General features: G+C 44.3%; 1 protein-coding gene across 1 annotated transcript in view; it reads left to right on the top strand.

Annotated features, from left to right (window-relative positions):
* The window catches only part of Fam135b (family with sequence similarity 135 member B), a 164,021-nt gene that overhangs the window by 95,670 nt on the left and 53,669 nt on the right, over positions 1 to 14,682 (top strand). The window contains exon 6 of the mRNA XM_038344082.1: positions 6,272 to 6,398. Coding sequence (XP_038200010.1) covers positions 6,272 to 6,398 — 127 coding nt within the window. The remainder of the gene's footprint in view (positions 1 to 6,271; positions 6,399 to 14,682) is intronic.

The raw sequence follows: 14,682 nt of genomic DNA, 5'->3' as shown, positions 1-14,682 counted from the left end.
CTTGTCCTAAGTGTTCAGCACACACCAGAGAAGGTGGTCCATGGCTGCTGACTTAAGCTTGGGTCTTCAGCTGGCCCACAGAAGTAGTAGGCGAAAGCTTGGGACAGGCTCAGCATCACAGGGGACAATGGAGAATTCTTGGGTTTGGGGGGGGATCACGTATAAACTGGAGCTCACACCTCAAGGATTTGGATTCTTCCCTTGGCCTCACTTGTCTCTTAGCTGTGCCTTGAGAAGTTCCTCATGTTTCTGAGCTACATAATCCCTGTGTGTAAAATAAGAACACCAATATCTATATAAAACTTTCTGAAATTTTTAAAATTCATTTGATATTTTTGGGGTATCTATAAGGTTTCCAGCACTTTATTATTTAATATTCAACTTAAGCTTAAATAATTCATTCCTTAACACCTTCATATGTGTATAAAATGCACATTATTCTTACTCCCACCTTTTTTCTCACCATCTCACTCCTGCCAACCTCCTTTCTTCCTTACAAGTTCCTCTAAAACAATCATATCTTTTGTTATTTTGTGACCCACTGAGTTTAATGAGGGCCATTTGTGGAACATTTTAGTGAATCCCAGTGGAGGCCGAGGCTAATACATAGCAGGTGTTCAAATCTCTTCCTTCCCCCAGTCACTGTTTGCTCAAATGCAGGTCTGCTTGTAAGATCATTTGCCTTTGTCCTTCATTGACTCACCCTACAGCATCTCAAAGGTGCAGAGGAGAACTTGGGTTTATTAGTTCTACAAGGGACAGGAGAGCGCTCTTAAGAGTGACTGTAGTGGGCCGTGAATGGCCAACCATCACGGTCCCAGGATGGCTGACTATGTCCATTTAGATAATTTTAAACAGGGAGAGGAAACAGTTGCACATGTGTGCAATGAGGTATTAGGGGTATATTTTTGTAACCCAGAGGAAGGAAAATTATCCAATGTCTGTGTTCTAGACAGTTTCTACAAGTTTGCATGCATATGTGTGAGAATAAGCAGAATCCTTGCTGATTTCTATGTCTATAACCTAAAAGGTCTGCTGTCTGTTAGAGTCTGGGAATAGAAAATGAGATATGATTTCTTCCTTGACCCAGTTTTATTCATCTGTGGATGGCTTTTCTGGGTGCTACTGGCCAACTGGGTCATTCCCGATGCTGAATGAGACTGATAGAGATACTGGATATGTGTTGAGTAACTAGGATGGAAAGCATTGCCCAACAAGAGAGTAAGTGTGGCTGCTGGCTAAGGTGAAGTGATTTGTGAAGGCAGAACTGAATTTCATGGCGCAAGTTTGGGGAAGTGTTAGCATCAGCTATGGAAATTAAATTAGAGTACATAGCAAGGGGAAGAGAGAATGGGGGAAGTAAGAGGAACAGACAGTTTATTGTAAGCAGCATCTCTGACCCTGGAGCTGAGAGCCAATGTCAAACAGTTTGTGGCCTTTTGTACCTGAGTGTACCTAACGTTCTTCTGCCCAAAACCTTGCTGAGCTCTTATATTGAAGCTGTTCCTACACTGAAGGTCCTGGGCTGAGGGGAAAAAAGGACACGGACCAGAGGTCTATGGTTTTCATTCTTCTTTACCAGCAGAAGCATGAGAATCCACACACAGTGATTTTGGGAGGGACATGTAGGGTCCTTTAAAGCATGATTTATAAAAACTCAGGGTTAGAAATTGGGGTTCAACCTAAAGACCAGAAAAGCAAAGCAACCAACCACTGGCTCTTAACCTCAACCTCAGTCCAAAAATGGTGATCCTGCCTTTAGCTACTGGGATTAAAGGTGTGTAATACCACTGCCTTGTCTGTAAGGCTAACCAGTAGGGCTGTTTTACTCTTTGATCATCAGGCAAGATCTGTTTATTAAAATGCAAATGAAATATCACTACAGTCCTCAGAGCAAACCTCTTCTTCAGATAGCTGTGTCCAGTGGGTGGAGCTGATATGTGTATGTTGAATTACATAGGGTGAGTGTTATAGCAGACTGTTAGAAAAACTTTACAATGTAGGAACAGGGGAAAGCAACCATGACCTTGGGAAGTAGAATCTAGAAAGTAGAAGAGTTCAAGTCTCCTGCAGATCATGTTCCCTAGCTGGGTGATTCCCTCTGATCAAGGCTGCTTCAATGCATGGCTCAGTGTGGGATCTGTGTGCCAAGGGTGAGACAGAGCAGGTGTGCCCTGAGATCAGTGGAGACTGTTCCTCAGGAGGCCAGGCAAAAACCCAGATGGGAAAGGAAGTGACCCTTCCGGGGGTTCTAGGTCCCAGAGAGTAAGGTATGCCCATGCAGCTAGAGTTAGGAATATCTGGCTGTTAAATTCCTCCATTTACTTTCTGGGGATCTTTGAATAGTTGATCTCATGTCTCTGGGTACCTGTTTCACCATATAGACACACACACACATATACATGTAAACAAATATTTTTGTGATAATAATCGGACAGATATTATGACTGTACATAATAAAAAATGTGTAGACTTTCCCACATGATAAACATGTGCGTAATAAAGGCTCCAGAAGCCATTCTAGGAATATGAAAACTAGCAATTATGAGATGCATGTATTATACCCCTGGATGTTAAGAGACTCAGAGTCTAGAAGAAATCCTGGTGGTAAGCTTCCAAACTGAGGGCTGTGCAAAGTACTGGCAAGGCCTGGGCTAGGTAGCAGTTTGAAGAATGGGCTTCATGACTGGGTAGCCCCCAGTGCCAAATCTGAGATTCCACTTTCTAACTCTGTATACTTGAGCATGCAGGATTCAGGTTCAGTTAGCAGCAGACGGTTGGAAGGACTCAATGACAGCACATGGGAAGCCCTTGGGTATGATTGCGTCCAGGAGATTAATTTTTGTAAAGCACCCACCGTATTCTGGGCCACCCATTTGGCACCGGTAAGCTCCTGACAAACGGCAGGAAGCTTTCTGCACAGGGATGTGCACCTCTCCTTGTGACTCAGAGGGAAGCTTTACAGAAGACATTGCTCTACCCAGGGGGCAAGAATGTGACAGCGAAAATTGAATTTGGGAAGGTAAATTGGAGTCAGATTTTGGCAATGTAATTAATGATGCATCCAGGGGTTGGACACAAATTAGTTGAGTGTTATGCCTCGGAACAATCATCAAGACGTACCCCCATCAAGTTTTGTCAGGCAGGAGGGTCACTAGTGCAGGTAGAAGGACAACTGAGATGTCCAAAGGCTTCCCAGCACCTGACATCACCTTTTGGCTCTAATGTTGGTAGAGACTCTGATGCTATCTTACCGTGGGTTTGGAACCAGGATTCTTAGCAGAAAGTTTAACCTTTCAGTAGGAGCAGACTCGGCAAGTTTGTCGGAAGCAGCCTTCCAGATGGGAGCAGGCACAGCTGCTGAAGAGTTAAACTTCACAGATGGGGTAAAAATAGAACCGCCTTCCACTCTCTGGGTTTTGCAAGAAGAATTTCTGTCTTGACACACGGTACCTTGGAACAAAGGGAACCCTTTAAGCTTGTGGGAAATACCTGTCAAACAGGGTAAGCACCAGCTTTTCCAGAAAAGCACGCTCATAGGATCAGTTAGGTCCAACACGGATGCCGCAGCTGTGAAACTGAAACTTCACCTCAAAAGACCCTTAGCCTTGGCTGGGAAAGACCAAAGAAAATCTAGTTTTTAATAGTTTTTAATCTTCAAATAGACAAAGTCAAGTGTCTCCTAGGGGCTCCCTCCAGTAGAGATGCCAACTAAAAGCCATAATTAACTAGCAAGTATTTTTGTCCTTTGTTGGCAGATATCCCAGGGAAGGGGTCAGGATTCCTTATGCACACACACTTCTTTTCTTTTAGAATGTTCCTACCAGTACCTTCTGGATGTATGGTAAATTCGCTTTAACTTTCAGTTCAATACAAATCCAAAGGAAGATATGGTGAGGCACTCGGGAAGTTGGCCAAGCTGGTGTGTGTGTGTGTGTGTGTGTGTGTGTGTGTGTGTATGTATATAACCCTGCCTCAAAAGAACAAAACAAAGCAAAGCAAATTCAAATACTATTAGTATTCTATAATACAATTGCCCCACAGTAAGCCAAGGCATCCTCAGATACCTAAATACCCAGAGAGCTCAAGGCACCTACATTAAATTATAGGTTTTCCCGTAACCTATGTGTGTACTACTCCTACTTGCTTTACGTTACTCCCAAATTACTTGTGATGGCACTGCAGTTAAAACTGGGGAACTAAATATGATTGGAATCCCATGAGCCAATGCACACGTAGTTATGTAGTTAGTGACCGAGTGACTTTGATCCAGTTAGAGTCTCAAGAATACTTACTAGCAAATTTTATTCAGTGTCATTGTTTGCTAGACCTTCCACTTAAAGCTAACTTTTGCAACTATCAGGAGTCTCCGTTTTACCCCATGGCTCAAGTGCATTAATCCTTCTGACAGGAGTTGACGTAGGAGGTTCAAATCCAGCCCAGGTCCTGTTATGTAGGTGGTGCCGCTGGTTAGGAACTCCTGCTAGTGGGTGTCAGTTCCACACTGTTGTGGCTGCCTACTGTGCCACACCACTTCAGTGTACTCCGCCCTTTCCTCCAACTCACTCCATACACTTCTCCTCATTGCCCATTGGCTGCCATGCATCCCCATCACGTTCCAACATAGACCTGATTGGTTTGAGTCCCCTTCTAGGCCAATGTGTGCTTAAGGTGTAAGTGACACATTACCACTTCGCCACTCTGACACCTCATGCACTCTTTGGCTTGTGGCATTAAACTAATAATATCTGGTAAATGTATTCAATAAAAATGTAACCTTAACTTTATCTCTCTGCCAATATTGCTACCAGAAGCATGAGTTCCTCGTCTGAAATCTGCCTCACTTAGTGCAAGCACCCAGAGCAAAGATGGTGACATCTGAGGACATTCATGGTAGAGACCATTTTGTTTTGCCATGAGAGACTATTAGTCTCTTTGGGAGATTAAGACATACCTACAAAATGGTAACTATAGAATTAAAAATGTGTCTAAGTAAGCGATTAGATTTTTAATTTCTTTAGAACTTCATACATGAGTACTATATTTACATTATTTTTCACCCTCTCCCTCCTATTTCCAACTTCTCCTGTGTCCCCTGTAGTCCCTCTCATATTCATGACCTTTTCTTCTTTAATTATTATCATTACGTTTATATATACACCGGTTGAGTTCAGTTAGTGTTGCTGATAATGTGTGTGTGTGCATGTGTGCGCACACTTAGGGATGACCAATTGGTATTTGAAAAACTATCAGGTGGCTTGTCCCTGCAGAAGAATGGTTTTTTTACTCCCTTAGTCCATTAGTTGCCCGAAGCTCTTCATTTTGGTTTAGGACCTTGTGAAATTTCAGTGACATGGCAACTGGTACTTACTGTGAAAGTCTTGTTTAGGCAGCTGTATTTTTGAGATTTCATGTGTGCAGCTTCCCTGTTATATATAGAAGACACGATCTCACATACCATCCTGAATACATAAAATCTCATCTGAGTCAGTAGCGCTTTAATAGATGATATTTGAAGGAAAGGGAAAACAGTGTAAGGAGTTTTATTCTCATTTATTATTGGAGGAAAATCACAAAGTTTAAGGTAGAAGGACTGACCATATACCTAAATATCATAAGGGCACACGATCTAGTCACATTCCTAAATCTCCATTGAGTCTAAGATTGATCATAGCCAGATGACCTGCCAGATGACCTTTATAATGAATCAGAATTGGACAGAAAAAAAACATGTTTTTTTTTCCTCTTGATGAGATTACAGCATTCCCAGATAACATGCAGGGATACTTTATTGATTACAGCAGTTTAGGACATATCACAGGAGTCTCATATGGATTGTGGAGATGAACATAGTTTTATGACTTTCACAAAAAGGCAAGTAGAAGCAAGGAGGGAGTAAGACTAGAAAGAGCTCATGCAAGGCAATGACTCCATGAGTGCAGAAGTAGATCTCAAGATCATGATGAACTTGTAGAGGGGGGTCTTTTACTCTGGTCAAGAGTTCCCAGGAAGATGATTCCCTAGGACATACTCTCAATAACCTCTCAGTCAGAGGACATACAGGTGTTGGGATACCTCTCTGTACCTCTACTGATGTGCACATCCAAGAATACTCACCCATTAGATAGCACTGGAAACGCAACATCCAGACCCTCCTGCTGGAACACCACTTAAATCTGTACCACAGGCTCCTCCGTTGCAGCCCAGAGGGAGCTGATTTAACACATGATAGCTTACTCACCTCCTGTTTTTCCCTTACTCTTCTTTACAGTTTCACCCGCCCAGGAAGAGGCTCCTGGTTAGGGAAAGGTGGCCTAGATGCAGGACCAGAACAGCCTACTATTTCTCTGGAAAACTTGGTCTTTGGAGCTGGATACTGCAAGCCGACTTCCTCAGAGGTAATGTGTGCATGGGAGCCATGACCCCATGACCTGCAGTTCTCACCTTGAAAAAGGGTATGTCCTATGAGGTTCCTTCTATCAAATGTTTCTTTAGGGCAATATTTTTATTTCTTTCAAGGTCCATTCATCCTTTGACTTTCCACTAATCATCTTTTGGATGTTTTCTGAGTATCAAGCCCTGTAAAAGACGTAGTAACTATTCTTCCCCAATGGTCCCTCTTCCTTCTCGTCCTTTTGGCAATAAGAGCTCTCTAGAACCTAGCTGGTGACACTTCTGTGAGGTTGTTTCCTTCACACTGTGTGGTGATATTGACTATCTGTTGGCATTGGGTCATGCCTGCTTTCAAATCCTGGAACCAACTCTTCAATCTCTCTGTGTTTCGCTCTCCCCACCTCTAGAGCGGCATCAGCAAGAACCACTAATCTCATGTGTATTTATGTACACCCAGTGTCCCAAATTAAAGTTCTTCGGCTCATACCTGGTCATTAGGTGCTGTTTAGTAAATACATATGACTACCTCTCCATTCCCTTTGCTTCTTCCCAGGAAGGAACTGATGTTGCTCTTCTTCTTTTTTCACTGCCTGTATTACTCTTTACCACATGAGGCATTTTGTTAGTGTATTCTTCAGAAATACCCAGCCAGTATCACTCAGGGTTGCCCAGAGACACAGAACCAATAGGAATGGTTTCTGCATCGTCGTTGTGCATTGACTCACAAGATTCTGGAGGCTGAGAAGGCTGCAAATCTGCTTCACCAAGCTGGAGACTAAGGAGAGTTGATGGCAGAGGTCTAGGCCAAGTCGAATTCCAGAAGCTGGATAACATTGTCGTTCATGAAGGGCAACTGTTTGCTTTGTTATAGTCAGAAACTCAGTAGATTGGCCCAGCTGTGTCACACTGGAGAGGCAGATCCCTTTTCCTCAGGGAGGTCTTTTGTTCAGTTCAAACAGTTCTCAGAGATACCCATCCTGGCATCCACAACAATGTTTAACCAAACATCTAGCCACCCCATGACCCAGGCAGGGAGGCACAAGAAATGTATCATGTTTAAATCAAAGAGAGGCATGTGAAAGACTGCCTAGCCAGTTTTGTCACCTTCTGCTACAGAATGCTCTTTGGCCAGACAGTTCAGCTTATGAAGGAAAATACCCTGCTCTTCTGGAGTTTCCCCGTTTGAGATCTAGTCAGGAGATCCAGTTGCAAATGTGAGCCTAGTCCCATCTCTATCTGGGTTAAGTTGCTATGTCACATGTCTTCACGGTCCTGAGGTCTCTAAAGAGGGACAGCCACGATTTCCCTAAAGGATGGGAAACTGAATCTATAATAGGGCTTGTTCTCATGCATGGAGCTGGTGCTGGAGAACAATAAGAACAGAATGATTGTACACACTCAGTACTTCTGGTACCCACCAAGCTTCCTGGAAGCTAATGTGTTTACCTCCTACACAGGAGCGTCAAATGAGTGAGGGGAAGATGGGACAGCTAAGAGCCTGCCAGCATAACATGGGCTTTTCTCTTACCTCCCTCTGCATGCCCATGCATTTCAGCATGGGATGAGGTCTAGATAGAAGGCTCCCCATCCCAATGTCTACAGCAGATCCCCTCATCCCTCAGTAGATGTGTGATATGTCCCCAAGTCATCTGCCAATTCCCTTGTTACTGAGACATTGACAACTGACTCCCACACAGGAACAGCCATTCTGTCCCATTTCCAATCACAGTTCAGCTTTCCCTGGGCCAAGTTCTGCCTCAATCACAGCACTGTATGGTGGCTTTAAGAGTCTCCCTGATAGACGTACCACCTAAAAACCTTCCATTCAGTGTTCTGCCGAGGGAACATGGCCAGAGATATTGATGATGGGTAGCATTCACAGCCTAATTCAAAACATTTACAGCAGGGTCCTCACACACTGAGGTCCTTAGCTGATGCCACTGAAGCATGTGAAAGTGTGCTGCTCCATCTACTTGGGAGGTTCTCTGGCGCTCAGTGTCATTTGCATCAGCCAAAACCATTTGTACCAGCACTGCACAAACGGTGCTGTCTCATTCCCCAAATGCTTGATTGATCTCTGGCTCTCCCGTGCAGGCGCTCTGCATAGTTCAGTGTAGGGACCATCTCATTTAGCTTCTTTCTCTAGGACCTAACAAGACACCTGCCCTATGAATCCAGTACCCAAGCAATGCATGTTGAATGGAAGGTTGAAACAACTGTGTACATCATGCTGGTGCAGAGTTGAACAGCTAGAGATTCAGGAAAGAGATCACTCACTGCAACAGACAGAAAGTAAGGGCAGAGCCATGGTGTAATAGACCATGTTGGGAGATTGCAAAGATGCCAGAACCTGCACTGGGCAGGGTAGCCAACACTATAGTACAGTCCAGCCCACTGAACTTTCCCACATATCCTGGCACACTGCCAGAGACTGTTGTAATGTGTCCCCTTCTGTGACAAACACTGACAATTTCTGACAATTTCTGGAAACTTGGTGCTTACAGAAACTGTAAATTTGCTCAGCTGTGAAATGGGTCTGTCTTTTAGGACGATTTCAGAGATTTAAATGTATAAATAGTTTATATCACTGGGCTTGGCAGGCAGATGATGCAGTATAGTGCGAGTTTGTTTGTTTGTTTGTTTTTCCATTTTTTCTTGGCTGCTTCTAGGGCTCTGTGTCAAAATTAAATGTGCCCGCCTTTCATATGTTCAGAGAGAAAGACTGATTTGTGAGTCTTGGCACTAGGCTTGCTCCTGAAAGTTGGCTCCATGAGTTGTTTTAAGGGCTCCGTTCTTTTCCTGTGTATTTCCCATTTGGGTCCCATCCAATTACGCGGAGTCATCGCTGTGTGCCCACCCTGCACCTTCCCACCAGGCAAGGCTGCCAAGCGGAGAATCCAATCTTAGTTCCACATTCCCTTGAGAGCGTTGTATCCAAATCTCAAGCAGCCCGGACCATTAGCAGGCAGAAGTGGAAACTGCACGGACTGCCGCATCAGCTGGAGGCATCCGAGACAGGTGCTCCTCTCAGTAAGACCTTCCTGGCAGAGACCTGGGAAAAATCAGAGATTCGTGGCAGAGTGAGCTTGTTGGAATGAATAGCATCCCAGGAAGGTAAGAGATGCTGCTGCAGTGGAACCTGCCCCATCTCTCAGATCTCTACAACCACTGCTACCACCATCACCAACAGCAAGCTTTCCCTTTAACTGCTCTCCTTTAAGATGTTGTTTACAGCTGCTCCCTGACACCAGGTGAATGGAATGTCAGATGACATGTAACTCTGTGTCTTCCACTTACAGAGTTCCACTGTTCAGGTCTCTCTTCTCTTTAGCTCCCTGTGTGTACCCGGATCCTAGTGTTTCCCCAGAGAGCATTGGTTGAGCTGTTGTCTTGTAGATTTATTTATTTACTTACTTACTTACTTATTTATTTATTATGTATACAATATTCTGTCTGTGTGTATGCCTGCAGGCCAGAAGAGGGCACCATTACCCCATTACAGATGGTTGTGAGCCACCATGTGGTTGCTGGGAATTGAACTCAGGACCTTTGGAAGAGCAGGCAATGCTCTTAACCTCTGAGCCATCTCTCCAGCCCCTGTCTTGTTGTTTTAATCTCCATTTCACTGATGATTATTAGTGGTGAACCTTTTTCGCTGAAACTCATTGCCCCCCTGCTCCATCCCCTTTGGAGGAATGTCCATGCGAACAATCTGTCTATTTGTAAATTTGCTCATCTTTGATGATTTCTTTAATTTTGTTTAGTCATAGGAGTTCCTCATACAAGTTGGATGTTAGCTCTTCATCAAATCGCAGCTGGAACTGGTTACCCCATCTCTGCCATGTGTTTCCACTGCATGGCTTGTCGCGTTGCAGAAGGAGCCTTGTTTGGCACAGCCCCACTCGTCTCTTCCCTTCTGGCTGCCGTGCAGCCTCACCAATATAAATGTCCTCAGGTTTCCTTTTACATTTTCCCCAGGGCTTTTTATAGTTTCAGGTCTGACACTACATTCTTCAATACATTTGAGATGATTCTGGTGTATGGGGTGAGGAATGAGTTCAGTCTGGATCCATTCTTTTATGTGTGGTTGTGCAATTCAAACACATTTGTGTGAAAGACGATCCGTGTCCCATTGTGTGGCCTTGGCACTATTTAGTGACAGAGAGGATTTATTGCTGAGATGTCTGCTCTTTTTAAAGGTGTGTTATGGTGATACGAGTTCTGTGGGGGAAAAATGCAGCAAGGTTACTATATTTAATGACTCAGGGGGGGGGGGGGCTTGCCATTCTGTTCAGTTGGTCTCTGTTCAGTGTCTATGGCTGTACCTCACCGTGTGAACCATTGCCATTCTGCTCTCTATTCGGAAATCATAGGCTACAATACTTTCTGCTTTATCCTCTTCTCACAGTTGCTTTGGCTGTTCAGGGTCCTTAGTGTCCCTTGGGATTATATTCTATGACTTAAGTCGATCACGGAAAAAAAAAATACTGTGTGAAATACCTAGAGACCAGCACATAGCAAGGAATGGAACTGTGTTAGTCACCAGGGATGTAGGGAAGGAGAAGAGGTTGTGATGAGAGAGGTTCCCCGAAAGCACCGGACTGTTCTGCACTCCATCCTGCACGGTGTGTTTACAGTTTGGTTAAAAGGGTGGATCTCATATTAATTCACTCTCACTTGAATTTTAAAAAGAAAAAGAAAAAAAAAGTCATAATCAGAAAGACCAGAAAAAAAAAACACCAAGCTATAGTTATTTTAAAAAATGATTTGTAGTTAAAAAGCTAATGGGTTTTAATATTTTAAGAATTTGAATAGTGACCATTCCTGTGCTTCCCTCATTTATATAAATTAAATGACATTTTTCTCATTTAAATGCCCGTCTGGTTTAACGAAATCATCAGGAAATGTAGCAGGTTGTTTGTATGGCATATGGGCTAGTGTGGGCAGGTGATTCAGAATAATTCCATGGGTCATTTCTAAAGGAACACATGCATCTGTGACAGAAGGCTTTGCATCCAAACTGTAAGGTATTGTCTGTTTACGTCATTCTCCCATGGCTGGAGACAATCCTGATTTCACGCAGCTGAAGCTGGATGACTTGTTCCTGACTAATTCATATCGCAGGTCTCAGGAAGGAATCTGCACCTTTCATAGGCCATACAGTGTCACCCATCACCTCATTGGTACCCAGCATGTCTCCTGGTACACCGCAAACACTTAAAAAAAATGCAAGGCAGAGGATCAACAAGGTTACAGGCAAGAGCAACAGACGTGGAGTGAGCACCAGGGTGGGGCTAAGGTAACATTTTCCCTATGGGTTACCTGTGGGTGTCTGCTCCAGTCCTACCATTGCCTTAAACCTCTGTTTCTCTATGGGAAGACTGGAATCTGCTCGCATGGGAGGTTTGTCTGTGACTTGTGATGACAAAGCATCTCCTCCCACCTTCCGCTTGATGCTTTCTTGGTGGCTACCCCACGGCAGTGTGACGGCAAACACCACCAACCCATCTAGCTGTTCACAGAAGTCTGCTTTCTAAGTGCCGTTATTCTCATCATCTGACTGGGGGGACTCAAAATCTGCTGACTGAAGCGAATCAGCCGGAGCATGAAGCCAGATGAGCTGTGTGGAGTTCTTACGTTATCTGCATTTAGACTCACCTTTCTCCTGCTCATCCCCACAGTGCTCAGCTCAGGCCATGCTCTCGCGTTCTCCACTCAGGTCTGACTGGTCAGCAACAGGTGCCTTCTCAATAACTAACCATGCTAATGTTTGCTCCGCATTGGATGGCTCAGCCTGCCTTTTTGCCCACAGTGACATGGTGTGCGTTCTCCTGGAGAGTGCTCAAGTTTAATGCTTCAAGTAGGAATTACAGGGTGGTCAGTGTGACCAGTCAGAGGGCTGGGAATATCATGAGTGATCCTGTTGTAGGCATGCATTTGAGCCTGCTCATGTGTCCAGGGTTGTGTACCTCACAGCATAGAATTTAGATCAGGTACACCTGACTGAAAATAGAACAGTTTATTAATAAAAATAAAATACTCTGGAGAATGGGGTGGGGTGGGGTAGTGAGCTGGGAGGGACACAGATGTCCACTGAGCCTGGAATGTCATGGTCCTTGACATGACATTTGCATGGCATCCAACTTTGTATATTCTGTGCTTTTCTTGAATACCCTCTGTCTGTTGTCTGAAGCCTAGGTGGGGAGGGGCTTCCAGGCTTTCTCTGCCTTCTGGTTTCTTTTATATTTTATTCTTTATGTAGCTTTCCCAGCCTCTCCTGCCACAACCTGATGGCTTGGGGCCATGTGAACCAGGTTAGCACAGATAAGTCATAAACAGACTATAATCGGGATTCTAAAGACAGACATAATTATCATTCTTGCTTGCGGCATACTGATTGGTGGTAAGCACCGTTTAGGACAGAGGGAAGGACAGATGCTGCTGCAGCAGTCCCAGAAACAGTAGAGTAGTGGCCAGAGGCAAAGGGGGGAAAAGGGTAATTAAAGCAGAGGAGAGACAGACACAGATGGCAGAGGTATGGCTATAGTAGAAGGGAGGGAACCTGCAGAGAAGCAGACTTCAAAATTTTCTGTCATGAATTTCAAAGGCTTGACCATGAGCTAGCACCCTACTGAGGGGAATTAGCAATACTGATTTACACTGAAGTGTGAATGGCTGAAACTATTCCTTTTGAAATACCTTAATCCAGGTTCTCTCTCCTCTCTCTCTCTCTCTCTCTCTCTCTCTCTCTCTCTCTCTCTCTGTGTGTGTGTGTGTGTGTGTGTGAGAGAGAGAGAGAGAGAGAGAGGTGCATGTTACATGTTACATACATGTTATATATGTATTTTAAGTAAACATAAAATAGTATCTTCCTGTGACTTTTAGTCATCTTTAGTGTTCTTTTATCCGTCTCCCTCTGTATGACCCTGTTTCCCAGCTCTCCAGATAAAGCACACCTTCTCCCATTTTTCTTATTTAGCCATAGTAGCAACTAATGACCCCTGAGAGATGGAAAATTAGCCCCTCTGAAAAACCTTGATGTAGCCTGAGGGTAGGTTCCTATTGCCGATGACGACACACGCATACATGTTGGGGATGACTAGTGCTGGCTGTCACACCAAAGCATCTTTCCTGTCATCTAGCTTTCATGGCTGCAACAAACATCACGCAAGCGGCCAAGGGAGGGAAGTAATTAACTGTTCTGTCCAGCTGCAGCACCTATGAATCATGATAAGGGCCAGCATGGAATACATACAAAAGGTGAAATAAGTGGTACATGGCGGGCAACAGCTACCTAACTGGATTCAGGGTCCACTCCTCAGTCATGCTAGTACTGGGAACCTAGCCAGATTCTCGGGGAGAGTGAGGTCACATGCCGTAGAAAAGAATCTCACACTGTCACGTCACGTGGGCATTTCAAGAATTCTCCACACTGCTTTCCAGGGTGGGTGCGCGAGCTTCCACCCCACCAACTGCGCGTGAGGGTCGCCCTTTCCTCCACACCATTCTTAGCATTTGCCGCCGGTTGTTTCCCTCATCTAGTGTCTTAAACCGCACTTCCGTGGCGTGTTTGCAGCCCTGACCCAGAGTTTACAGTTTACAATATTTGCAACATTGATAGCCTGCACTGAGTCATGGCTGAGTTCATAGGGGTGCTGGGCTCTGGTACCAATTGCAGTTCTAGTAAATGACTAAAGGCAGGAAGTCAACTCTGTGATGAAAGAAAGCTGTGAGGGTCAGGTTCCTAGCTGAACAATTCCAGCGAACTGGAATTGTGAAATACCGTTTCCAAGTGCCAGCCACGCCCCTCACCAATAGGTATCCTCTTCTCGCCCTGAAAAATCAGCAGGGCCAGAGAAGCACCGAAGACCCACGCTTTCGGTCTCCATTGTGATGAATAATTGACTATATTTGATAGTTTCTATCACCTTGAAAAATCGCTTTTCAAAGATTGAAATAATAAAAGATCCATCTAGGAACAGGGATGGGATATTACCTTCTGTTTCCATGGAGACCAAATTGCGAGTGTTCTCTCTGTGATTTTTTTATTGGCAGTTGCTGAGACCACACTTCCTGGGTTAGCTTGGCCAGTAAGTACATGATATTTATCATTGCCTGCAAATGTATGGAAATCATCCCAACTTACATTTACTCTTGGAGTTTTAGAAGTGGCCTTTCCCCCGTAGTTTGTATCAATTTAACTCAAAGTGGTACTTTCCTGTGCAAGTAAGCAGTTCCTTAAACTGTGCTGTCTAGTTTGATATGTGTGTGTGTGTGTGTGTGTGTGTG

Source organism: Arvicola amphibius, chromosome 9, assembly GCF_903992535.2.
Source record: "Arvicola amphibius chromosome 9, mArvAmp1.2, whole genome shotgun sequence".
Lineage (NCBI taxonomy): Eukaryota > Metazoa > Chordata > Mammalia > Rodentia > Cricetidae > Arvicola > Arvicola amphibius.
Note: the sequence above shows the minus strand (reverse complement) of the source record. Positions and strands in the feature narration are given on the sequence as shown.